General features: G+C 43.2%; 1 protein-coding gene across 4 annotated transcripts in view; it reads left to right on the top strand.

Moving 5' to 3' along the window:
• PAPPA (pappalysin 1) overlaps positions 1-22,069 on the top strand; it is a 179,916-nt gene that overhangs the window by 33,029 nt on the left and 124,818 nt on the right. For all 4 annotated transcript variants that reach the window (XR_011005673.1, XR_011005674.1, XM_068211463.1 and 1 more), the window contains exon 3: positions 18,283-18,428. Coding sequence is in view for 2 of the 4 variants with exons in the window: in XM_068211463.1 (XP_068067564.1) it covers positions 18,283-18,428 (146 nt within the window). In the remaining 2 variants the exon portion in view is untranslated. The remainder of the gene's footprint in view (positions 1-18,282; positions 18,429-22,069) is intronic.

Here is a 22,069-nt window from a genome sequence, read left to right as displayed (position 1 = left end):
AATCTGCAATGTGGCCATGGGTATGAGCTGGTTGATTCTCTTTGCTGATCAGCTCAAATTTTACCTTCTCTCACACAGCCCCACAGTTTGATCATGTCCAACAGGCCTCTTTCAGGTGCTGTGGGGCTTTGTATTAATCCCCCTGTTTTTCTCCCCTAGCCATTTGTGTACAACCTCTCTTCAGCTCTGGTTGTGGGGTGACATTTATGTTTTTAATTAACGTCAGCTAACCTCCTGTGTAAATTCAGGAGGATGCACCTTTCACACTGAAAAAGATGCATAGTATAGTTCTGTGGCAAGCTTAACCAGGTGCAACGTTTACATTTGCAATTCCCATTCTGTCCCTCAGACTTCTTTTCTGATAGGGATTTAAGCCCAATTCTTGCAAGCAATAGCTGCCCCTTGGAGAAACACAGAGCAGCTACCTCCACTGTGTTCCATTTTCAGCACCCACAAACAGGGCACATTTGACTTTGCCTCTCTCATAGATTGCTGGACTCAGGCAAACAGTATTTCAGTTGGGCTTTTTTTTTGCAGGGGGCTGGGGAAACTGAGTGGATGTCTTGGTTTATCTTTTCTTAACTGAAGTGAATTAATTGTCCCTCAAACACCCCAGGATCGGGACAGTGTGGAGCTGTCCCATCACTTTTGTACCTGCCCACCACAAAGACACACACTTGTGCAGAGCAAATGGTGAGGCCAATTTCACACTATATGTGATGTCTTCTCCATTAGATGTAGGTCAAGACACCCATTGGCATCATCATCTACTCCTAAAACTTTGTTTGTGGGTGATTTGAGAAGGATGGAGGGGCTTCAGAGAGATGCTGATCATAATTTCTGTAAAGCTCTGAGGGGATGCAGTGACAGAGCCTCAAACAGACCTGTCAGGGCTACTGAGATATGCAGGAACCCCTTCAATATTTGCAAGGTGTTAGTGAAAGCTGTGCTGTAAAAAAGTGTGACGCTGATAGCCACTGTCACATTTCCTCCCTTGGAGCCAGCTTCATTGAGAAGTAGGATGGACACATCCCTACTCCATAACACAGCAGAGTGTTTAGACCAGGAATACAAACCACTGCTGTCAGAAGCAATTGTGAGATTGCTCCATTGCAGCTGGAGCAGAGTTCCAGGACCCACATACTGTGGAGGAAGATTAGGAGCATGTGCTCTGCTGGGGTCAATGAAATCCTGTCCTTCTGTTTGGTTCAGAGTAGATTTGCAAATTTGAAGTTTCTCAGGGTAACTCAACTGAGACTACCTAGTTTGCATGTAATTTCAGTACTCCAAATTACCATAAATTTGCAAGAAGTTTTTTTCAGGTTCATTAATAATGGATGGGTGGCTACACCATCAGAGTGCTTGCTCTCAGCTTCCAAAAGGATCAGGGTGAGCTGCACTGAGGAAACTTCTTTGAGTACTTAAATGCTTGGGGTATGAAACTCTAATAAACCCTCAAAAAGCCAGGAAATTTGGAGTGAAGGCTGAAACTCCATACCTAGTGCACCCTACTGGGTCTTTGTATTTCAGAACATGTTACGTTTGTTCACTGAAATATCTCCAATATGGAACTCTTTAGGGTGGAGTTTCACCTTTAACTCTAAATTTCCTGGTATGTGTGAGTTTGAAGTACATGCTTAACTTCTCCCAAGTGCTGTTTTTCATTTTTAATTTCCTTTCTCTTTTAAAGGAGGGACCCTGCTAGAAGGACCCCTACTAAAAAGGGCCCCCACTGAAACCAAAATTAGAGTGTTTGGCCTAATTTGATCTTTCTGAAATTCTTCAGGAGACCCAGCTTCAGCAATTTTTTTTTACCATTGTTTTAAAGACTCTTGTGGCCAGTCCACCCCAGTGAAAAAGATCAATAAAATCTACACCATGCAGACCAATTATTTTAGAAGGTACCCAGATGTTTGAGTAATATAGAACATCTCCTGTAAATTGCAGTTAAAGATCTGGCCATGGTCATTGATAGGGGTGAGCTGCTTGTTGCGAAATGCAGTATTTCCATTAATTCAGTCCTTGCAGAAGCAGCCCATGTTTGCTGTTGACACTTGTTGGTTACATCAGTGATGGTAAAAGAGTGGAAACAGCAGTGGTTTGGAATGAGAGCAGTGGCAATTACCTGCAATGCTTTTAAAAATAATTTTGGCCCCAGATGTTGAAAAGATGTGTCATCGCTGATTTGTGTGAGGGCAGCTTCAGTAGGCCAAAGTTACAAGGCTTTGGAGAATAAAATTCTTTTTGCTGCCTCAAAATGTATCTTTGGAGCTACATTGCCAGTAGGTAATACAGAATAAATTTGCTTCTCATGCTATAACCTTGTTGTGTCAATAAATTGTGGGCTTCACTGAGAATCTGTGGCAGTCAGTTTTCCCAGCTCAAGACTCTCTTGGTTTTTCAAATCACTCCCATTATCTTTGCAAGGAGAATTTATCCTAGCAAGATGTCTCAGGGAAATTGGCAAAGCGCTGAATTTATATGGCATTGGGCTTGTGAGTTCCTCCGGCCTCAGGCCAGGTGTGCTGGGAGTGTGGTGAGCCCCAGCCTGATTACTCTTCCCTTCCCTTCCCTTCCCTTCCCTTCCCTTCCCTTCCCTTCCCTTCCCTTCCCTTCCCTTCCCTTCCCTTCCCCACTGTGGCATTGCACATTTTGCATGAATAACCCTGAAATTCAGAAGTTCTTGAGTATTTTCAAGAACTTTAGTTCTCACAAATGAAAATTCAAGTTGAAATCTGGGGACAAGTCCTGCCACAGGGAGTCAGGTCCTTTGTCACCCACCAGCAGCTCCATGCTGGGACTGGTGCCCCGCAGCATGAGAGAGGAGGAGCAATTCCCTGTATCTTTTGCTAAGCTGAGTATTTCTCATTCCAACACATAAAAGCACTTTGTCACTTCAGCAGGAGACGATATTCCTCTCCTTTCACCCTCTCCAGTATGGCCCCATCAACATCCTTGTGTTGTATTTCCAGCCTCGACTTTGTAATACAGATCACAGCTGGTTGGTTTGAATTTCCCCTGAGTTACCCAGGATGCTGCTGAAAGCACAGGAAGAGCAGAAATGCTTTAATCAGTTAAATCAATCAAACAAAAAAAAGGTAGACTAGACCTTAAAATTTACCCTGCAACCTTTGCTACTCGCTGCGATGACGTCTTTGTCCTATTTCTTTAAGTGCAGGATTTTATTGGGACTTGGCTGAAGGGTGAAGTGAGGAAGACACGGGAGGGGGTTTGCTGAGTTAAAAAAGGAAAAAGAAAATGTCAATGAGAAAATGGAAATACCCTGATGTTCTCCAGCCTAGTGCTGGAGCCAGCCTCTCTCTCCCTCTTGCAGGGAAGGGGCTCCTTTTCCATGAGCTTTCCATGGCCATATTTAATCGGTTTGCTCTGACACGGAGCCAAGAAAGGGCTTTGCTGTGTGATGCCGGGTCCTGCGTGTGTTCAGGCATCCACAGCTGCTCCCTAGCAAGGGCTGCCTTTTGACTACTGAGGTATTTTTTTATAGCCACAGAGGGCAACTATTAATAGATGAGATTTACCAAAACACAGAGCTACGCAGTGTGGTGTGGAGGGGAAGAGGGAAACCTGTGGGATTTATGTCAGGAAATTTCCATGCTGAAATTTTGCTGGAAGATGCAGTAAAAATGAATATGCCAAGAAGGGGATTTAATCTGTAACTTTGGGCCATGCCAGCATTTCTCCTCCATTAAGGATCTGCCCCATCACATGAAACATGTTGTTGAATTATTTCTTCAGCATTAAACAGCACAAAGTGTACAGAGGATGAAGATAAGACACACAGACACAAAATATCATCTTTTCTGAAATGTGATTAAATACCAAAAGGAAGCAGAGGCATTCCAGACCTTGGAGACATTTCATTTTGATCATACATGGGATTAGAGGTAAAATGTGAAGAATTCCATATTGTATGGATAGGAGGAGCTGATCAGGAGTTTGCCTCTCTGTTTATTGATTCATTTCTAATTTCCATGATACAATGTAATGAGACTGGTGGCCCTGTCAGACACAAATTATATTTGCGTATCGAAGACAACAGGTTTGGGAGCATTGAGCAGAGGGGGGTGAGACAATTAAAGCTGCTTTTGAAGTCAGAACTCAGACATTGATTCAATATCATAAAATCCAGATGATATCAATTAATAGACCCATCACTGTAATCATCTGCACATTTTTTGTGCACCTTCCAAAGGCACAATGGGGAGTTCTGTTCTCAGGCCAAGAAAAGATCCACTGACTATTGGGAGAATGTGGGTATCGAAATCCCCTTTACACTTTGAAAAACTTTGCTTTAAGTAGCTTTGTGTTTCCTTAATTACTTAATTTGATTTTTTTTAATTGAAAAAGAGACAGGGAGAGATTAACTGGCGACAAATTTCAAGTAAATAAAGAGTGCTACACTCATTTAGAGAATGTGGGTAGACACCAGAAAAGCCAGAGCTTAGTTTGATTCACGTGAGTGTCAGAGAGAATGGAAATATTTCCAAACTATCTGAACTGCTTAGGTTTGCACAACTGGCCGAGAACAATTACAAAACAACATTTTTCTGTGATCTCCTGTTTCCCATGAGCTTGATAATGCTCTATTCCTGTCCTCAATCCCTGAAAATGGATCTGGAGGCAAACACAGGCATGCCTGAGGAATAGTCATAATTGCATAAACTTATTTTATTCAAAACACCCGAATAAGTTTGGGCTTGGCATTTCTGGTTAAGGGGTTTTATTTTGCCTTCATGCTGATTCCTCCAAAAATGTGAGGTGTCACTCTTACTGCACTGAGAGCTGAGGATGAACATTGGCTATTTGTAGTTGTTTCTCAGTTCCTTAGGGAACAGTTCCTGCCATCTGTTCACTGCAGGTATAGACATGACTGAGAGAATTAAATTTTAAAATCTTTATAATTGCTGGGAAAAGGTTGATCCTTCCACTAGGATTTAGAGCATCAAGTTTAGAGCCCAAAACCAGGAATCTAAATTCATTCACAGTTCACATCAGGCTCACCCATCATGCTGTGTTCTTAACAATCATCCCACATTTCCTATTTTTAAGTACATAACGTTGTTCCAAATGGATGGTCTGTCTGCCTGGACTAAGCTGCATCTCCCAAGCTCTTTGAAGTCCACAGAAATATTGAACTCCCAAAGACCTTGGTCTGTGGCTTCAATGTCCCCATCCAGAGAACATGAGAGGCTGGGAGCCTTCCTGAGACAAAGGGTGATAGCGCCGAGGAAAGCTCCTATGGAACAGAACTGCACTGGAGTGAGCAGGAGAAATGTTCTGGGTAAGGATTGATGGCAACAGTTCACAGCATTATAAAAATCACTTCCCTTTTGCCTTCAGCATTTTTACCACGACTGTGTCAGTGCCAAAACCCAGAACACAGTCACTAATTCCTCCAGAATTGATCGGTCATGATAAACTTCCAAACACAGAGTAAAATACTTCCTTCAGACACATCAGAGTGTTTCTCCCAGTTTGCCTGGAGAAATCTGTGCCGTTTGATTTCCCTCCCTGCATCCAATTTGATTCAGAAAAGGGCTGCAAGTTCCTGGCTCCCTCCTCATACACTCACTATTCTTCTGACAGATTTACTTTTGGGGATAGATTTATTCTCATGTTTGTGCTATAAAATGCCCTATTTATAAAGGGTGATTAGACACTGGAATGAGCTGCCCAGGGAGGTGGTGGAGTCACTGTGCCTAGAAGTGTTTGAGGAAAGTCTGAAGGTGGAATTTAGGGCCATGGTGTAGTTGACAAGGTGTGTTTGGTCATAGGTTGGACTTAAAGACTTCAGAGGTCTTTTTCAACTTGATTGACTCTGTGATTTATGTCTTAATTCAGGCTCAAACCTTCAACTATTCTCATCTTGATCAGACACAAAGTTCTTTTTATATCCTCCTGGGAACAATACCTGAAGAATTTCTACTTTTTGATTTATAAAAACATCATGAGGAGATAGTCCAATAGTGCTTGCAGGATGCCTTCTCAGGCAGGATATCAGGTTTTGCAAAGTGCTTGGGCTGGCACAGAATTGTGTAAGTGAGGGATTTCATAACAGTCCCTCTCTGCCTATGACAGGGAGGTGCAAGACATCTCATGCTAACAAAGGCTTTGTGAGTATGGGTTTGTTTAATTTGGGGTCTATGTGCAGGGACAAAAATGACAATCTGCAGTTTTTGCTGGACCCTTTGCAGAGTTGGTTTTGTAGCCATCAGGATCTTAAGTGCTGTAGAAGTGGTTAGTGACACATCACTGATAAATTACAGGAGCAAACCAGAGCAAAAGCTGATGTGTGGCTGAATGAGCAAATACAGTGCAAATTTATGGGGAAATTAAACTGCATGGCCTGTCCACAGCAGTCATGATCAGGGCAAAATTTGCCCAAAAAATTTGCCATAAAGGAAAATTAGAGTTTTCCTCCTATTGTGCTATCATTTGGCAGTGGAGAACAGATCTTTGCATTCTCACAGCCCTCTGCAAGAGGTCTGGGTTTGATTCACATGGATCCACATGCTTGTGGTGCCAAAACAGGCAATTTCTGCACTCGTGTCTGAAGGCCAAATATATGGGTATGATTTCCTATAGTTTACAGTTACATGCTGGATCAGAGCTGTGCGTTTCATAAGCTGCCAGTCCAATTTAGCAGGGTCTTGGGAAATGTGTCCCCCAGGGAACGCTTACAATCAGCCTTGTGTTTTGGGCTGATAGTGCCTGTTTTCTGGTACACATGTTAGCAGATCCATATGTGAGGAAATCCAAATGTCCTTCCATACAACTCCTGACCTGGGCACTGGCTCAGGCTGCTGCCCACTGCTGATTTTCTGCTGGCTACTTCCTCCAGTTCAGGAACTGTCCACTCTGGGAAGTACAAATGCACACCAGGGATCTGTGCAGGAGCTGTGGGTCCTGCACAGGTTTAAAAAACAGAAATTCTGAAAGTTCTTGAGTTTTTGGAAAAGGCTCATTTACATCTTTCCTCCTGCGTCTTGTCTTGGACTCAGCAGAGAGAAATGAGGGGCAGGAATTCAATGTCAAGGAGTTCATTATGTTTGTGGTGTCTGTTACAGACGCTGTTGGCATGTTTTGCTTCCCAGCAGTCTCCTTGACAAAGGTATGATCTACTACATCTCTCTCCTGCTCTTTTATTCATTTCTTTCTGTTTTCCTAGAGAGCAAGAGTAGAAATTGAAAAAAAAAAAAAATAGTTGGCTTTAGGAAATACACTGTCCGCAATATTTTCTTTTTGCAGCTCTGAACTATTTTCACTGCAGGTGTGTTGTTGTTTCTGCCAGATCACCTGGCAATTGACTGTGGATTCTGGGAACTTCAAAGCTAAATGTTCTCATGTAAAATTTCAGTTTCAGCGACTGACATTTTCTATTTCCTTGTAATCTCGTCATGGCTGGAAAAGAACAAGAGTAACCAGCTTTTGCAAATCTCATAATATTTAGTAGTCCTTTGCATCTGACTATTCAATTTTTTCTTTTCCTTAAAAATGTGTTCAAGGCTTCACAGCTGAAGATAAAGATTTATCATTAAGATCCATCAATATCCCCTGAAAAAACTCCCTAGAAACCAAATAGAGAGAAATATAATTCCTTTGTTGTGACAGAGATAAAAACAGCTCCTGAACCTTGAAAATGTGAGACTTCTCTTGCAGGACACTTGGTTTCCTTGAACTGAGGTTTCCATCACCAGACCATGTTCTTTGTAATCTCACTTGGATGTCTCCTACACTTTTCTACATAAGATAAAACAAGAGGAAATTTCAGCCAGTCTCATTTGAATCAGATTTTCATTTCGTTCTCACAAAAGAGGAAGATTGGGATTACCCTAACCATTGATGATCTTCCCACTGCAGCAGGACCCGCTTCATGCACAATCCTGACAGGAGATTAAGATAGGAGATTTGGAAGTCCATGAGTTGTAAAAATGAAAACAGAAAAGAAGCGGCATTTCCAAAGCAAAAGGGATGTTTTGCAAGCTGCATATTTGGAGTGGTTATTTTGGCCCATCAACTCCAGAAGGATCTGCAATAAACATGCTAGGTCCTTTGTGATTTTATGTGATTTTATTTTATTTTTTATGTTGATGTCGGCCTGATTCCAAGTCACTCTTCATTTCAATCTCAATGTATATCTCCCTTTGTGGCACGGGGTTTATGTGCAGGGAGGATTACTGTCAAAAAGTACGATGAAAGGAGCAAAGAATTTGATCTTGCTCTTTTTTCACCCTGCATTTTTTGCTGTGTGGTAATTAGGGAAGATGCTGAAGGATCAGCCCCTTAAAGTGCCAGCAGCACTGGCAGGGACAGTGCCACGTGTCCCCTCCTGCAGGAGCAGCAATTGCACTGTTAACACCCCATGACCACAGTACTCCCAACCCAGACCTGTGTGCTGCTCCCAAAAAATCCCAAATATTCCCACATACGTGACCCACAGAGCCTACCCAGGATCCGGACCCATCCCACCCACAAAAGGCTGCTACTGCAAGGGCAGAGGGCACAGGGAGCAGGAGCCCAGGACAGGGCTGTGCCCATGGGGTAATTCTATGATTTCCTGGACTCTACAGAGGGGACACAAATAATTTCCCAGTGTTCCATAAGCGCCAAACCAAGGTCACTCCAACTGTTCCAGAAGTGTCCAACCACAGTGACTCGAACTGTGGCTCCCACAGGTCCCACCAGCAAGGCAGATGTCTGGACAGGCTGCAAATGTGATCTCAAGCCTGACCCAGGGTGGAGATGAGGAAGGCAGGCTGGAGTTGAGCTTTAGTATTAGGAATTTTTTGAAAATTTGAATATAGAAATTGCTCTGAGTTAGTCTCATAATTAAAGTAAATTCTGTCTTAACGTCACAAGTTTCCTCTAGATCTCTAAATTACAGAGGCTCTACCTAACTCTCGCCCTTGTTCAAGGGAGTTATGACAGGCTGCAGTCCTGATCTCTGGTGTTTTCATTAAAAAATCAGGTTGATTGAAATCAAAATGTCCCTTACTTGAGCTGTTTTGCAGTGTTTGCCCATATCTATTGGTTGTTCTTGAAAGCTTTGTGTTGAGAGGTGGTAAATGCCAAATAATACAACAGTGGCTGCTCCCTCATTGAAAGCAGATCCTGGTTCCACAAGAATCTGTTGATGAAGTTAATGTGCTGCTTTGTCTTCAGGAATGATGAAATTGAGAGATTTGGGAAGGACCAGCTCATTGTAGGGAGTGCGAATGTTCCATCAGTGGAGCACCAGACCTTCAGGACTTTTTTGAAGATTGTAAAATACAAGCCAAAAATTGTAAAATATGAGTGAAGGCTCATAAAATATGATTAGTGGCCACCAGCAGAAAACTTCAAGTATCTGCAACACAGGACACCATTTATTTAAAAGAAAGATGATCCATATTACCAGAGAATGCAGGCTCAAGGGATAGAGGAGCTAATCCTTGCTGTCAGTTTTCCCATTCAGAAGACAAGGAAAAATATTCTGTTTGCCTATTTCATGACTTCTTCACTCATGGTAAAATTTCTTGAGGGGAGGCCCAGCACAAGGGGTTTTGTCTTGCTTCAGCATCACTTCAGCGGGTGGATGGGGCTTGGAGCAGTGCAGGGCTGGTGTCAGGGCTTTGACCAGAATGGAATTTCTCTCTTCATGTTTAGGAAGCTTTCTGAGGCCCAGAGGGGAAGCAGTGTGCAAGTGCCAAGCAGCACAACTGAGAGTTAAACTAGTCTGAAATTTATACACTTTCCTCTATGGGTTTAAATTCTCTCGTGTACGTGAATGAGGTTGGCTGCAGCCAAAAGAGGTTTTCATGAAATGGCAAAGGAAATCTGTTTTAACAGAACAGGTTCCTGAAAATATCCTTATGCTACTTCTCTCTTTATGGTTTGACTTTTCTCCTTGTTACAATGGTTCAGGCTGGAGAGTCTGGAAAAACATCAGGGTAACCAGGGCAGAGGGAATATCAGATGGAGATGAGGGATAGATAAGAGGCAAATTACAGTACATTTCTCATGGGTCATTTGGCTCTAGTCTTGAAAAGAAGAGAAAAAAAAAATTCCCAAAGTTGTAAAAGAAAGAAAAAGAGGCAATCAAAACAAATAAACCTGCCAGTGTTGCTGATTTCAAAGGCCTGTGAAATGTGCATATATGCTTCATAATGCTTTGCTGTTTTAAATGAAATGTTCCATCCTTTAATCCTACTCACTGTCTCAGAAGTTAATTGTACAGTAAGATCACAATTCTCTCTGCCAAGGCTTTCTCTTTGTTTTCTATTTTTTTTTCTCCCTGCAAGTTGGCTAGCCAGAGTATCCTTTCCTAGTTCTGTGCAGTTGGTTATTTTCTGTAGTATATTATGGAGCTCTATGTAGATTAATAATTTGTTATGGTCATGCAAGGAAATGGGTCCTCTCAGTTCTTGCTGCTTGACGGAATCAAAAGTTGCTCCACTCTTGGACATAGACCCTTCAAAAGCAGAAGGCCAGCGATCAGATATTTATGGTCTGTAGCACTGCAACTCTTTCTAAACCTACGTAAAGGTTATCTAAAGGTGGGGTGTAAGAACTGGGTAGTAAAGCCTGGAAAGATAAAGAGAGAAAAGGAATACATAATGTTGCATACATGAACAGCCATCCCAAGTTTTTGCCCAGAGCTCAGACAGAACATGTTAGACATTTGAAAATTTTTGCATCATCTTTTTCCCTTAGCCTCTGCTCTTTCTTATCCTGGCCAGAACCAGCAGCAGAAGTGCCGGGGGAAAAAAAGAGAGAGAAAAAAAAATCTGTTTTCACTGTATTTCTGAATCTGAGCCCAGGTTTGTGAAGGATTTGGCAAGGATTTACAAACCTTTGAGAGAATCCGTGTGGAGATCTGAGGAAACCCGCCTCCCTCCTTTAAAAAGCAACTTGCCTTGGCCAAAAATTGGGCAAAAATTGGTCGTTTCAACTGATGTTTCCTTTGAAATTTTGGATTTGAACCTGAAACTGCACTTTGAGAATCAAATTTTGCTCTAACTGTAGATTTACACTGGAGCAAATACATCATAATCAGTGCTGATATTTATGTGCAGCCCAGTGAGAGCAGAGGCTGGCTCAGAGTACAGGCTCACATGAACAAACCAAGAGAGGACCCAGCACAAAGTCTGGAGTAGTCCAGGCACCAAATTTATTCCAGCCTGTTGCTGTGGTTCAGCCTGTTAAGTAGATCGTGCATTAACAAACCTCCAGGAGTTAAGTGATTGCATGAAATAAAGCTGTACCTTTTACTGAAAGTCTTTTCTGAAGTCAGAGAGGGCTGGGCAGGGATGCACCCATAATGTTCTAAGATGATAATCCTGATTTTAGAATATAACAGAAAATAATTTCCTTTATGTATGGGGTGGGTTTTTTTCCCTCTCAGTCCTATAGATTAATTGTTACAGTAGAAATCTGTGTATTTCTAGGACTGTCCTGCTGGAAAGCCTGGGTTTCAAAGCAAATGGAATGAAACTGATAACCTGACAGTTGTAAAAATTCTCTACTTTCAAGCAAGGAGATGCTCTCAGACTCCCATAGTTTGTACAATAAAGTTCCTATTTTCCTTCTATATTTTTTTTAACATATTTGTTTAATTGGGTGAGTAAAGCCTGAGTCACTATCCTAGTGGTAGAATTAATTCAGTTTGGAAAAGGGAAATCTGGGATCAATGAACACCCAGAGTTTTCTAGCCATGCTGGCTTTTATTTTGCATTATTTTTTGCTTAGGGGTCAGTCTTAATGTGAAACCTGTCAGTGATGTAAAACCCCATGTCCAGGTTTAGCAGGCTCACCTGAATGCATTAACAATGTCACAGAGTGACATGGAGTTCAGCAGGGGCTACAAACCTACCCAAAGAGCTGGATTTACAGTGGAACAATTATCCTAAGTGGCTTTTCTTGGATCCTTATCGTTATTATATTTTTTTTTGCCAAAACATTTCTCCTCTCTCGTAACAGAAGATCAGATTTTGGGGCCTGTAGAGGACATTTTGCTACAGCAGATAAACCGAAATTCTTTCAGAGCTGCCAAGCCTGCATGTGCTGACAGTGCTTTGCAATTTATGCTTGTGGACATGACCTAGCGACTGCCTGGGTTGGATGTGGCTGGGATTACAGTTACACACTTGGATTTCAGTGTGCACACAGGCAGTGATCTGGATCTAAACTGGGACCTGAAGCCTCTCACTTGTAGTATTCTGGTTCTGCTCTGTTTCAGGCTCTGTCCCAATCACTGAAAGATTTATACCTTTATCAATAAATTATCATGATTTTTACTACACTTACACCAGTGTCTTAAATTAGCACTAAACTCAGTGTAGATGAGGCACGCTTCCTGCTGCACATGATTTATGGCAATCCATCTGAAATGAGGAGCAAAATTGAATTTGCCAGCAAAAGCAAATCTTTAACATCACGTCAGACACAATTTTTTTTTATACAGGTTTTTTAATAGACCTATAACACTTCAGGTTAAAAAAAAAAAAAAAAAAAAGAAGTTAGAAATATTTGGAGGTCTGAAATCTCTCCTGTGTCTTTGTGTCAGGTTGGAGGTGACAGACAGGACAAACGTAGCAGTTACATGGCACTGATAAACTCTCAGCTTGAGGGCTGTGTCCCCTTTTGATGACCTGCCTTTGGGAGAGATGTGGAGAGTGCAGATAAGAGTATCAGAAACAAGCAGAGGTCTTAAAAGCAGTGAGAAAGGCTGAGGAAATAAGATGGTTTTAGCCTAAGAATGAAATGATGTACAGGAGATATAGTAGGCTTTGAAATAAGTAATAGGTTTGGTAAAGCAGAAGGGAATCCAATCTCCCTGTCAGTGGTTGAATGGCACAAATACTCCTCTAACAGCAAAAAAAATATTTAGGCTGACCTTTAGAGAAAAAAAGAAAAACCTTTCTGACCGTAAAGGACTTGAAATAAGGGCTGCAGGTTACTGGGACAGTGACATAGTCCCTGTCATGTGTGGTTTTAAGTGAGCTAAATAAAAATTTGCTTGGTGACACAGGAAGATGCCTTAGCTTAGGGGTGAAGGGCTGGCAGCTGTGGTCTCTGGACGTCCTTTCCAGACTCACTTTTCTGTGACTCTATGACAGAGGGCAAAAGGCAGCTCTCACACTGGCATCAACACTGCCTCTTCAAAAGGACAGTTAGCTGTCTAACCACCCAGGACTGAGAAATCACAAGAGGAAAAGATAAATTACAGCTGTGCACATCTGCCAAATGGCCCCATTTCAAGGTCAGCTTTCAGTGCTGTTGCAGTCGTGGCTCTTGCCACTATCTTCAGGAAGAATATCCTTTATCTCAAAACTGTTCTTACTCTTCACTGCAGATACTGAGAATCTCTAGGTGTACAGTGCTCCCTGAAACCTCGGGCACTCGGTGTGAGTTGGACAGCCAGGACAGACACGTGCTGGGTGCCTGTCCACACACCGACTGCTGTGGTCACTGCTGCTCCACTGAATCCTGGGGCCAGGATGAGACCCGGAGGGACACAGGGAACACCACCGAGACCTATCAGCCACACCATGTAGGGAATCACACCAGGATCTGTCACAGGCTGATGGAGAGTGTTCCAAGGCTGTCCAAAGAAAAGCTTTCTCTTTGTCTAAACCACGCACTGTGGTTTAGGCTGGGCTGACACTTCTGGGAGTCTTGGGCAGAAGAGTGATTCACTGGGGCCCTGTGATTCCAGCAGATTTACCCTGTCCTGCTGTATGCTGAACCCAGTAGGTAAAGGACAGGACACTGCATTTCGATATTGAAATCTGAGATATTTTGAGGCTGACTTCCCGATTCAGCAGGTGCTGTTGGTTTTTGGCTGTTGCTGGTTGGGGTTTTTTAAGGATGAAATGTAGTGCCTTCTGTTCCTAACAAACTCACCAGGCAGTTGCAGACCATACTCCATAGTGAGCAGATAGCAAAGTTCTTACTCTGTGTTTGGATGGGATCTTACAAATAATCTCTTAAGTACCCTGTTTGTTTTCTTGCTGTAAAGTGACACTTGTCTTTGAAGGAAAAAACCAAACCAAACCAAACCAAAGGCAAATAGAGAATAACTGGGAGCAAACAGTAGGAAATTTCCTAACAATAAGGTCTCTAAGACTCTGTGTTCCTTGCAAAAACAACCAGGAGTGCAAGAAGCTGCAGCCCAGCCACATCAGGGAAACTTGGGGAAACCACTCTCTGACTTAGAAGAAAAGGAGGAAAAGTTGCCAACCCCCAACAAAACTGCTCAATTCTAGTCACCAAAACCAGATTTAATATGATTAAACCTGATATCAGCTGAGTTTAAGAGCCACTACCAGATGTGTGGCTCAGCATAGGGGTTTGTGGCTGGGTTTGGATGTGGAGGGAAGGTCCAGCAAAGGGAGCTCCTCACAGTGGCTCCCACAGGCAGGTGGGGCTGGTGGCCAAGTGCTTCACCTCATCGCCTGGGGACGAGTCACAGCCCAAATGGACAGGAAATGGGTTTGACAGATGAGACAGGCACGGGGATAATGGCTGGGTGACTGATGGGGTGGGCTGTGTGATGGGTAGGGCCGCCGAGAGACACTGCTGGGTGAGCTAAAAACTCCATTAGACTGAAACTGGAGCACTGCATGGGATCCATATCCCTGACTGAGGGCTGGGGTTCACTGGATAACGGTGAGCTGCTGCACAGAACAGTTTCAGAGGGCTCTTTGCACTGCAGCAGAGGGAAAAAGAAAACAAAACCCGTGCATTGAACAAATAAGTCGATGAAAAGATTGGGTGGGAATGTGAGCATTACCTGATATGATTTGGTGTCCCAAATGGCCTTAAACAGCCCATAGAATTTCTATGTCTAAAACAGATTCCAGCAAAGGAGACCTTTTATGATGCACTAATAGGCTCATTAGGCTTTCTCCAGCAAGGCATGCTCACAGCATCGTATGTTTTTTCCATTACAGGAATTACACGTGTTTTGTTGTGCTTTGGGTTTTGTTTTGTTTTCCACATAGACTTGCCCTGACAGTTCCCCCATTCAGGTTTATATTGGAGGTACCATCTCGAGCCAATGAATTTTATAAAATATGTTGCTGGCACTCACAGAGAGATGCATAAAGGAAATATTCTAATGACAGTTGGAAAGGCTTTGATCCCTTTCCAAGACTGCACTCATGTCTTTGAAATGCGAGTTTGGCAGTGCTGGAAAGGCTGGGCTCTTTGGCTCTCTCTGGCACGAGCCCATGTGACAGACATAATGTCCTCTGTCAGGGGACCCACATAACCTTGAGAAGTGTAAGCAGTGCTCGCAGATTGCGCTGGGTCAGATAGTCTGGGCTGATAACGAAGCAGGGGGGAGTCAGCCTAGTCCAAAGCAATAACTGAAAGCTGTTTTGACCTGGTAACTGCTGGGTCTGCTGCCTGCGGCTACGGAGTTGGACATGAACTGCAAAAGTAGTTAATTTATGCCTCCTTGAGTGTAGGAATGTGGCGATGATGGATAGGGATGGGAGGTTATTAGAAACATGGGGAGGAAGGAGAGGAAGGAATTCCAGCTCATGTTTTTATCTCTTGCACACGCACACACTGGTTCCTCACATTCTCTTGTCTGCCTCACGTGTGTGGAGTGTCCAAGCCCTCACTGCCACACTCACATCTCTGCTCCTGCACGCTCACACAGGCACACACTCACAATTTTCTAGGGCTCTGCCTGAGCTCACGGCTCGGACACGTTTACATGCTGGGGGTTACTGGCTGCTTCCATGAAGGAGATTGCATTTATTGCCTTCCAAGCATGATCTACTTACACCTACACCCGGGAAGATCCTTTGCTTAAAACCCTCTTGGCATTCTGTTCTTCCACCACTGAATACATTCTGCTCACTCACAGCCTTCCCCTGGCTAGCAGAGAAAAGTGGTCAGAGAAATATCAGAAAACCAAGTCCAAAGGACTAAGTAGGATGGATTTACATGAGGCATGAGTCCAGTCTCAGTGAAGCATTGCCATCACTGGCCAATTAGTTAAATGCTGTCTGCTCTGGATGTTTTTTTTGCCGTAATAATCCATGTAGCCCTGGATGTTGGAGCACATGGGCTGTATGGAAGAGAAAGAGCAACTGTGGCCGTGCACTGAGAGATAAATGGGGATTGGATTGTGTAAACGATAAGCAAAGAGACAGCTGAGAATAAAGAAATATTAGTTTAGATTATTTGAAACCCTGAGGGAAGAGGAAGGATAAAAATGATAATCTCAGGAGGGGAGTTGGATTATGGTTACTCCTACAGGGATTTGCTTGTGCATAAAGCATCTGCATCCAGAGCCAACAGCGCCGTCAGTCCAGGCAGCAGGACCTTCCTTCCCTCTGTGATACAAACACATAAACATTGTTCTAATCACACTGGGTGCTTCTGTTTCTGCCCCTCTCTCTTGCACAAAGCACCACATCACTCCCACACTCTCTCTTACACTTTTGCTCACTGTCAATGATGCTGCCATAGGTGCAGGCACACACTGTCCCCTCCCTGTGGTCACACCCCTGTTACACATTCCCTCAATGCTCTCACACTGAGAACATTTGGAAGTGCACATCAGTTCTCACATGTAATTTCAAGCTATTGCTCATGGATGTGTCTAAGTAGGAGACCATGCTTGGAAAAGATGTTTTCTAAGGCACAAAGAAGATCTTGGAAGTAAATGGAGCAGAGCCTCAGAGCATTGTGCCGATCCAGGCAGGACGAGCTCGAGGAGCTAAGGGGAAGGTCTGTGTATTTTCCATGGATGTGTTGAGAACACTGGAGAGATGAGAAATGTGTAAAGGGTCACAGAGCTGCCCTGTCCTTCAGGATGTCATCCCCATTTGATTGGAAGATAAACACTCTGTGGAACGGAAACATCCCCTTCCACTGGTGTCCCCAAAGAGCACATCTTCCTCCATGAGTCAGCCAGGGCCTGGGGACACCCAGCCATGATCTATTTTGGAGGCAATGACTTCAGCAAGTGGCAGGGGAAGCTATTGTGGAAATATGAATGTGTTTTCCATTTGGGAGTCCTTCAGGGAAGGACAAGAAGATCTTGGTGCTGAGCCAGCTCCCCCATTTTTTCTTCACCCTTCTGGGAGCAAAAGCCTTGCAAAGTATGCAGGGAACCCTTCTCAGAGCTTGTGGGGGTGTGTGGTTTGGGAGAGCTATGTGAGCCTTACACATCCATGCACACTCACAAAGGGGGACTCCAGGAAGCAGGAATCAGCCTGCTCAAGACCGTGGCGGTGTCTGTTCCTTACAGCCCTTGAACCACGCTTGGCTCAGAGTGATCCCTTGCTCTAGGGTCTCCACCTGTCAAGTGGACATACCACAACATATCCCCCTTCTAGCTTTTCTCTTATCACAACACTTCATATCAAAAGCCAGTGTGAGCTGGAAACAGAGAACCAGTGGGTTTAATATTACATTTTGTTTTCTCCAGCTTTACTGTGAGTTGGAGCAGCACAAGCAGTGCGGCACCATGGTATGTGCTCCTATATTCCAGTAATAGAAAATTTACTCCTTTAAAGGAGCAAAAGTACTTCCAACAGCCATCAAGCTTAAGGGATTGGCTTAGCTTGCCGGCAAACAGATTGCGCTGTGATTTCCAGGCATGCCAAAAGCTAAGAGAAATGCTGCTCACCCTGGGAGGACCTGAGGAGCCTTAGGAATTTATATCATGGTATGGTACCACTCCTGGGGAGACGCTGTGCAAGGGAACCTCTTGGCACAACTTTGCCTTTTGGGAACAGCAATTCCCAACCAGCTATGGGATGTCAGGGTTAGGCCACGTGGGTTTCAGCACCAGTGACTGCCACTGGTGCTAAAGGAGTGGCTCTGTGAGTTGGTGCTAGTTGTGGTGCCAGTCTGAGGATGTGAAACTTGTTATTGTGAAGGAAAATTAGAGGTAACAACAACAAACTGCTTAGAGGAAATGTGCAAGCTAACTGCTGGTGTAAAAAGATTTATTGACCATAATACTTGGCTAATTACATTCATAATAAATAGATTCCTATACTTATCTTGAGAATGTGGACAGCTTTATGTATTTACCTTGGATTTTGTGGCCTTAGTTAATCAATGGTCTGAAGTTTTAGAGGAGATTCACTACATGGATGCAAAGTAATCAAAGTTTGGGAGTGGGTTATTAAAACATTTCAGGTGATTGATATGCAGGGTATTATAAGACCTTTGCCTGGATTGCAGCACTTCTTCAGTGTTCTGTTGCTTTTGTGTCACCTTTAGGAAAAAAATGCTTTTCTTTTTCTACAGGGCATACTTGGATGTCAATGAACTTAAGAACATACTCAAACTGGATGGATCCACACACCTCAACATTTTTTTTGCCAATTCCTCTGAGGAAGAGCTGGCTGGAGTGGCAACTTGGCCCTGGGACAAAGAAGCCTTGATGCATCTAGGTGAGTGATAAAGATGTTTCTTCTTTGCAAAGCATTCTTTTGAGGCACTAAGAAGGAAAGACAAATATGCGTTAAGCTCTGTTCTGATTTCTTATCATTCCTCTAATATATAGTCAGGGGAAAAAAAGTATTTCACGATTCCCAGATACTGGCTCACAACCAGGAAAATATTAGGTTATAAACCCAAAGCATATTATGGTATTTGTAGATGATGTCAAGCTGAAAGTATTTCACCTTTTCAGTGAAGCTACTTTGCAGGGCATTCACTCCATGGGAGCAGTTTGTAGAAGATTGGGGGATAGGTGAGGGGATGAGACAGAGGTGAATCTTTAACCTTAGCCTGTTACATTCTGATCCTTAGTTCATTAGCAAGTATTCAATTAGCTGACAGACTAGCTAAAATCTGCTGCTATTTTCTCTACCAATGTGCAAAAGAGCAAACAGCTGAGGGATTGTATTTCTAATGTTCACTTGAGTGGAACTGGAAGGAGTTCACTACCCTGCAGATTGCCTGGTGTGTTTCATAACCAGGTTGCTGCTGGAACCCAGGGATCCAGACAAAGCTCTGCAGCCTCCCAAATGACTCACTGCCACCTGCAGTGCCACTGGACCTGTGCTCCCTGCAGAATGTGAGAGGAGCCTCGAAAGGTTCAGAAGGCACTGACTGAGTCAGTATGAGCTTCTCCTAATTTCACAAACCTCCCTCGAGCTGCAAACCTGGTCTGATCATCTCCTCTGAGCAGGAGTTCACATAGGTTTTCCAGATATTTCACCAGTTCATCCAGACCTTCCTAGGCTGGAAGTGAAGTCCAGTTTCAGCCAAGTTAAATCTTTGTGATAGACTGTTTCAGCCAGTTTTTATATTACACAACCCCATGTTGAGCTAAATAAAAAAGATATGGTGACTATAAACCTACATGAGGAGAACAAGCAGAGTTTATTATCCTAAAACATACAATGGAAGTTGAGCTGTATGGAACAGCCATCAGTCAGGGGGGCTTTTCCAAGCTCAAAAATACCCCAAAGATGAGATGTTACCATGTCTTTATGGTCACCTGCCTCCGCAGCAGAGAGAGGCTCTGTGGTCAGACCAAGCAGTTGGCACTGGCTGCCCTCCTTCAGTTTATTAAATGTTTTATTACAACATCCAGCTCTGCAGCTGCTCTGGAAGAAGTGTGAGCAAACTTCCCTTCCCAAGAAGCAGCACTTACACACTGACACTCCTGCTGAGCTCAGCTGGAACTGAAACCACTTCCACTCTGGCTTGCCTGCAGCCTCATCTCTGCAGGCTCCTTTTGGGAGCACCCAAACCAGAAGGTTCTGTAAATGCCCACCAGTGACCCAAGACAGCATCTGGCAAAAACAAAGATAGATCTTAACCCCAGCCTTGACCAGCACCCACAGTGATGGGATTTCTATCATTTTGGGATGACAACCAGAGTGGATTGCTGGTTGTGGGTTTGATCCCTGTGTGGGCCATTTGCTGAAGCGTTGGACTTGATGATTCTTGTGTGTCCCTTCCCAACCCAGAAGGTTCAGTGATTCTGTGAAACATTAGCCCCAGTCACTGTACAAGTGGGATATGGCCGTAATAGAGCTGCTTCTTCCCTAAATGAGGATTTTCACAGCTTCCCTTGGTGATGCCATGGGAGGGAGCAGAGAACAAGGGGAGAGTGCCAAGAAGAACCTTCTGCAAGAGGGCTGGGGCTCGCCCAAAGCCCTGATGAGTTCTTCTGTCACTTCGTTAAGCTAATTATCAGCATCATGCCTGAGTAAAACAATTTAAATTCGGCTCCTACAGAGCATTGACAGAGTTCATTGACCAAAAAAAGATCTCACAAGAAAAAAATAGACATTGGACAACAGATTAAATTTGACTTGCTAGGGGGAAAAAAAAGTAAAAAATAAATAAATAATGCTTATAATTTCCTGTCATAACAGCCCTCCCAGACCTGTGCTTGGTTTGTAAGAATTCATCTTTAATCTTTTTTACTCTCTTCTATAAATCCAATATGTACTTAATAAAAAATATGAAATATGTCCTGTGGTGCAGATCTAAAGGCTGGGATAGAGATTGTCTGGGTGAGGGAGTTTATCTTTTCTGTAAAACTGCAATTGATTTAGATTCTTGACAGCTATAAAAAATATAAATTTTCAACAAAGGCAAAAATAAAATCTCCCTCTCCAGCTGCCGCAGGGTTCTCCAATGCCAGAACAATTTGACCAGCCTTTACTGAAGGCACATCCTGCTGAGAAATTTCACCAATATTCCTGCCACTGGGAAAAAAAAACAAACGCTGGAATTCTTTTTGGGATAGAGAACCCCAAAAATATGTCAGGGTACTCTCTGTGTATAAATGGCTCCACCTTGGTGGAGACCAAGCACCAGAGGAATCAGAGCTTTTATTGTATAAAGGGGGAGAGAGAGGAATCATGGGTTTATTGTTGAGCTGCATGCTGGTAGGTCTGTATATAATTATTTGGGAATGTGGAGAACTGGTGTGAGGAACAGTTCAGTGCTGTGAAAAGGAGGTGCAGATGCTATGTGTGGCATAAGAGACAAGATGCTGCAGCATGGCAGATTTTATTTACTCTTTTGTGTACATATTCAAATTTTCTGTTCTCTTTTTTTTTAAAGCAATTTTTATGTATTTGTATATGCCCATGGGATTCCTCTCCACCCTGTGCACATTCTCACATGTGCCCCTGCACAGAGGGAAGACCTTTTGTCTCCTGATATTTTATGTGTGTGTCCCTTCAGGACATCCAAATTGCTCCTTCAGCACTGACACAGCTTCAACTGAAGTGCTGCATGTTGTGTTTTGGACGTTGTTCTTAGAGGAAAACCTGAGGTAATGGGGAAAATCAAAGCAGAACCACAGTCAGGGAGGTCTAGGAAAAGGGTTGAGCTCCAAGAAAACACTGAAGGGATTACAGTGATTCAGACTGAAGGGAAAGAGCCTGAAGTGGGGATGATGACAATCTCATAAAAGCTGATGAAAGGGGAGGAGAATCTTCTGTTCTTCATATCTGTGTGAGGAAGGACTTGAAGTCATGAACTTAAATTGCCAAAAAATCAATTCAGATTAGATGAGAGTTAAATCCTTGCAGCTGTAGGGATGCTGAGTGCTGACATTGATTGCTGGGGCAGTCATGTCATCAGGGGTTGTGAAGAGGCAACAGGCCAGAGTGTGTGAGGGATGGTATAGACCTAATTGGTTTGAGAGTGGAATTTAGAGGACTTCTTAAGAATGTCACGGTCTCATTTTCCTCTAATTTCATGGTTTTTACAACCAAGTCTCCAGGCAGATGAGGATGAAATGTCTATGGTGCATCAGAACCCGGTGATCTCATCTTCCCTATGCTACAATCACTGATAAAGTTCCTGCTGCCGAAACCTTTTCTCTCCTCATTGTCAATAAGTTATTAGAGTACCATGTCCAAGATTTATATTCCCACTATAACTTTTACAAAGCAGTCTCCTCATGATAGGCAGGACACAAATAGAGTTTTAAATAAAGGGCCTGGAAAAGTTGAGATCAACAAGCTAAATAATGAAAATATCAAGCATATTTTAAATACAAAGGTACATCTAACTGAGCTAAAAACATAGTTCATATTATGAATTCAATGTACTGCAA

This window comes from Anomalospiza imberbis, chromosome 21 (genome assembly GCF_031753505.1).
Source record: "Anomalospiza imberbis isolate Cuckoo-Finch-1a 21T00152 chromosome 21, ASM3175350v1, whole genome shotgun sequence".
In the NCBI taxonomy this organism is placed as follows: domain Eukaryota; kingdom Metazoa; phylum Chordata; class Aves; order Passeriformes; family Viduidae; genus Anomalospiza; species Anomalospiza imberbis.
This window is presented reverse-complemented; position numbering and strand designations above follow the sequence as displayed.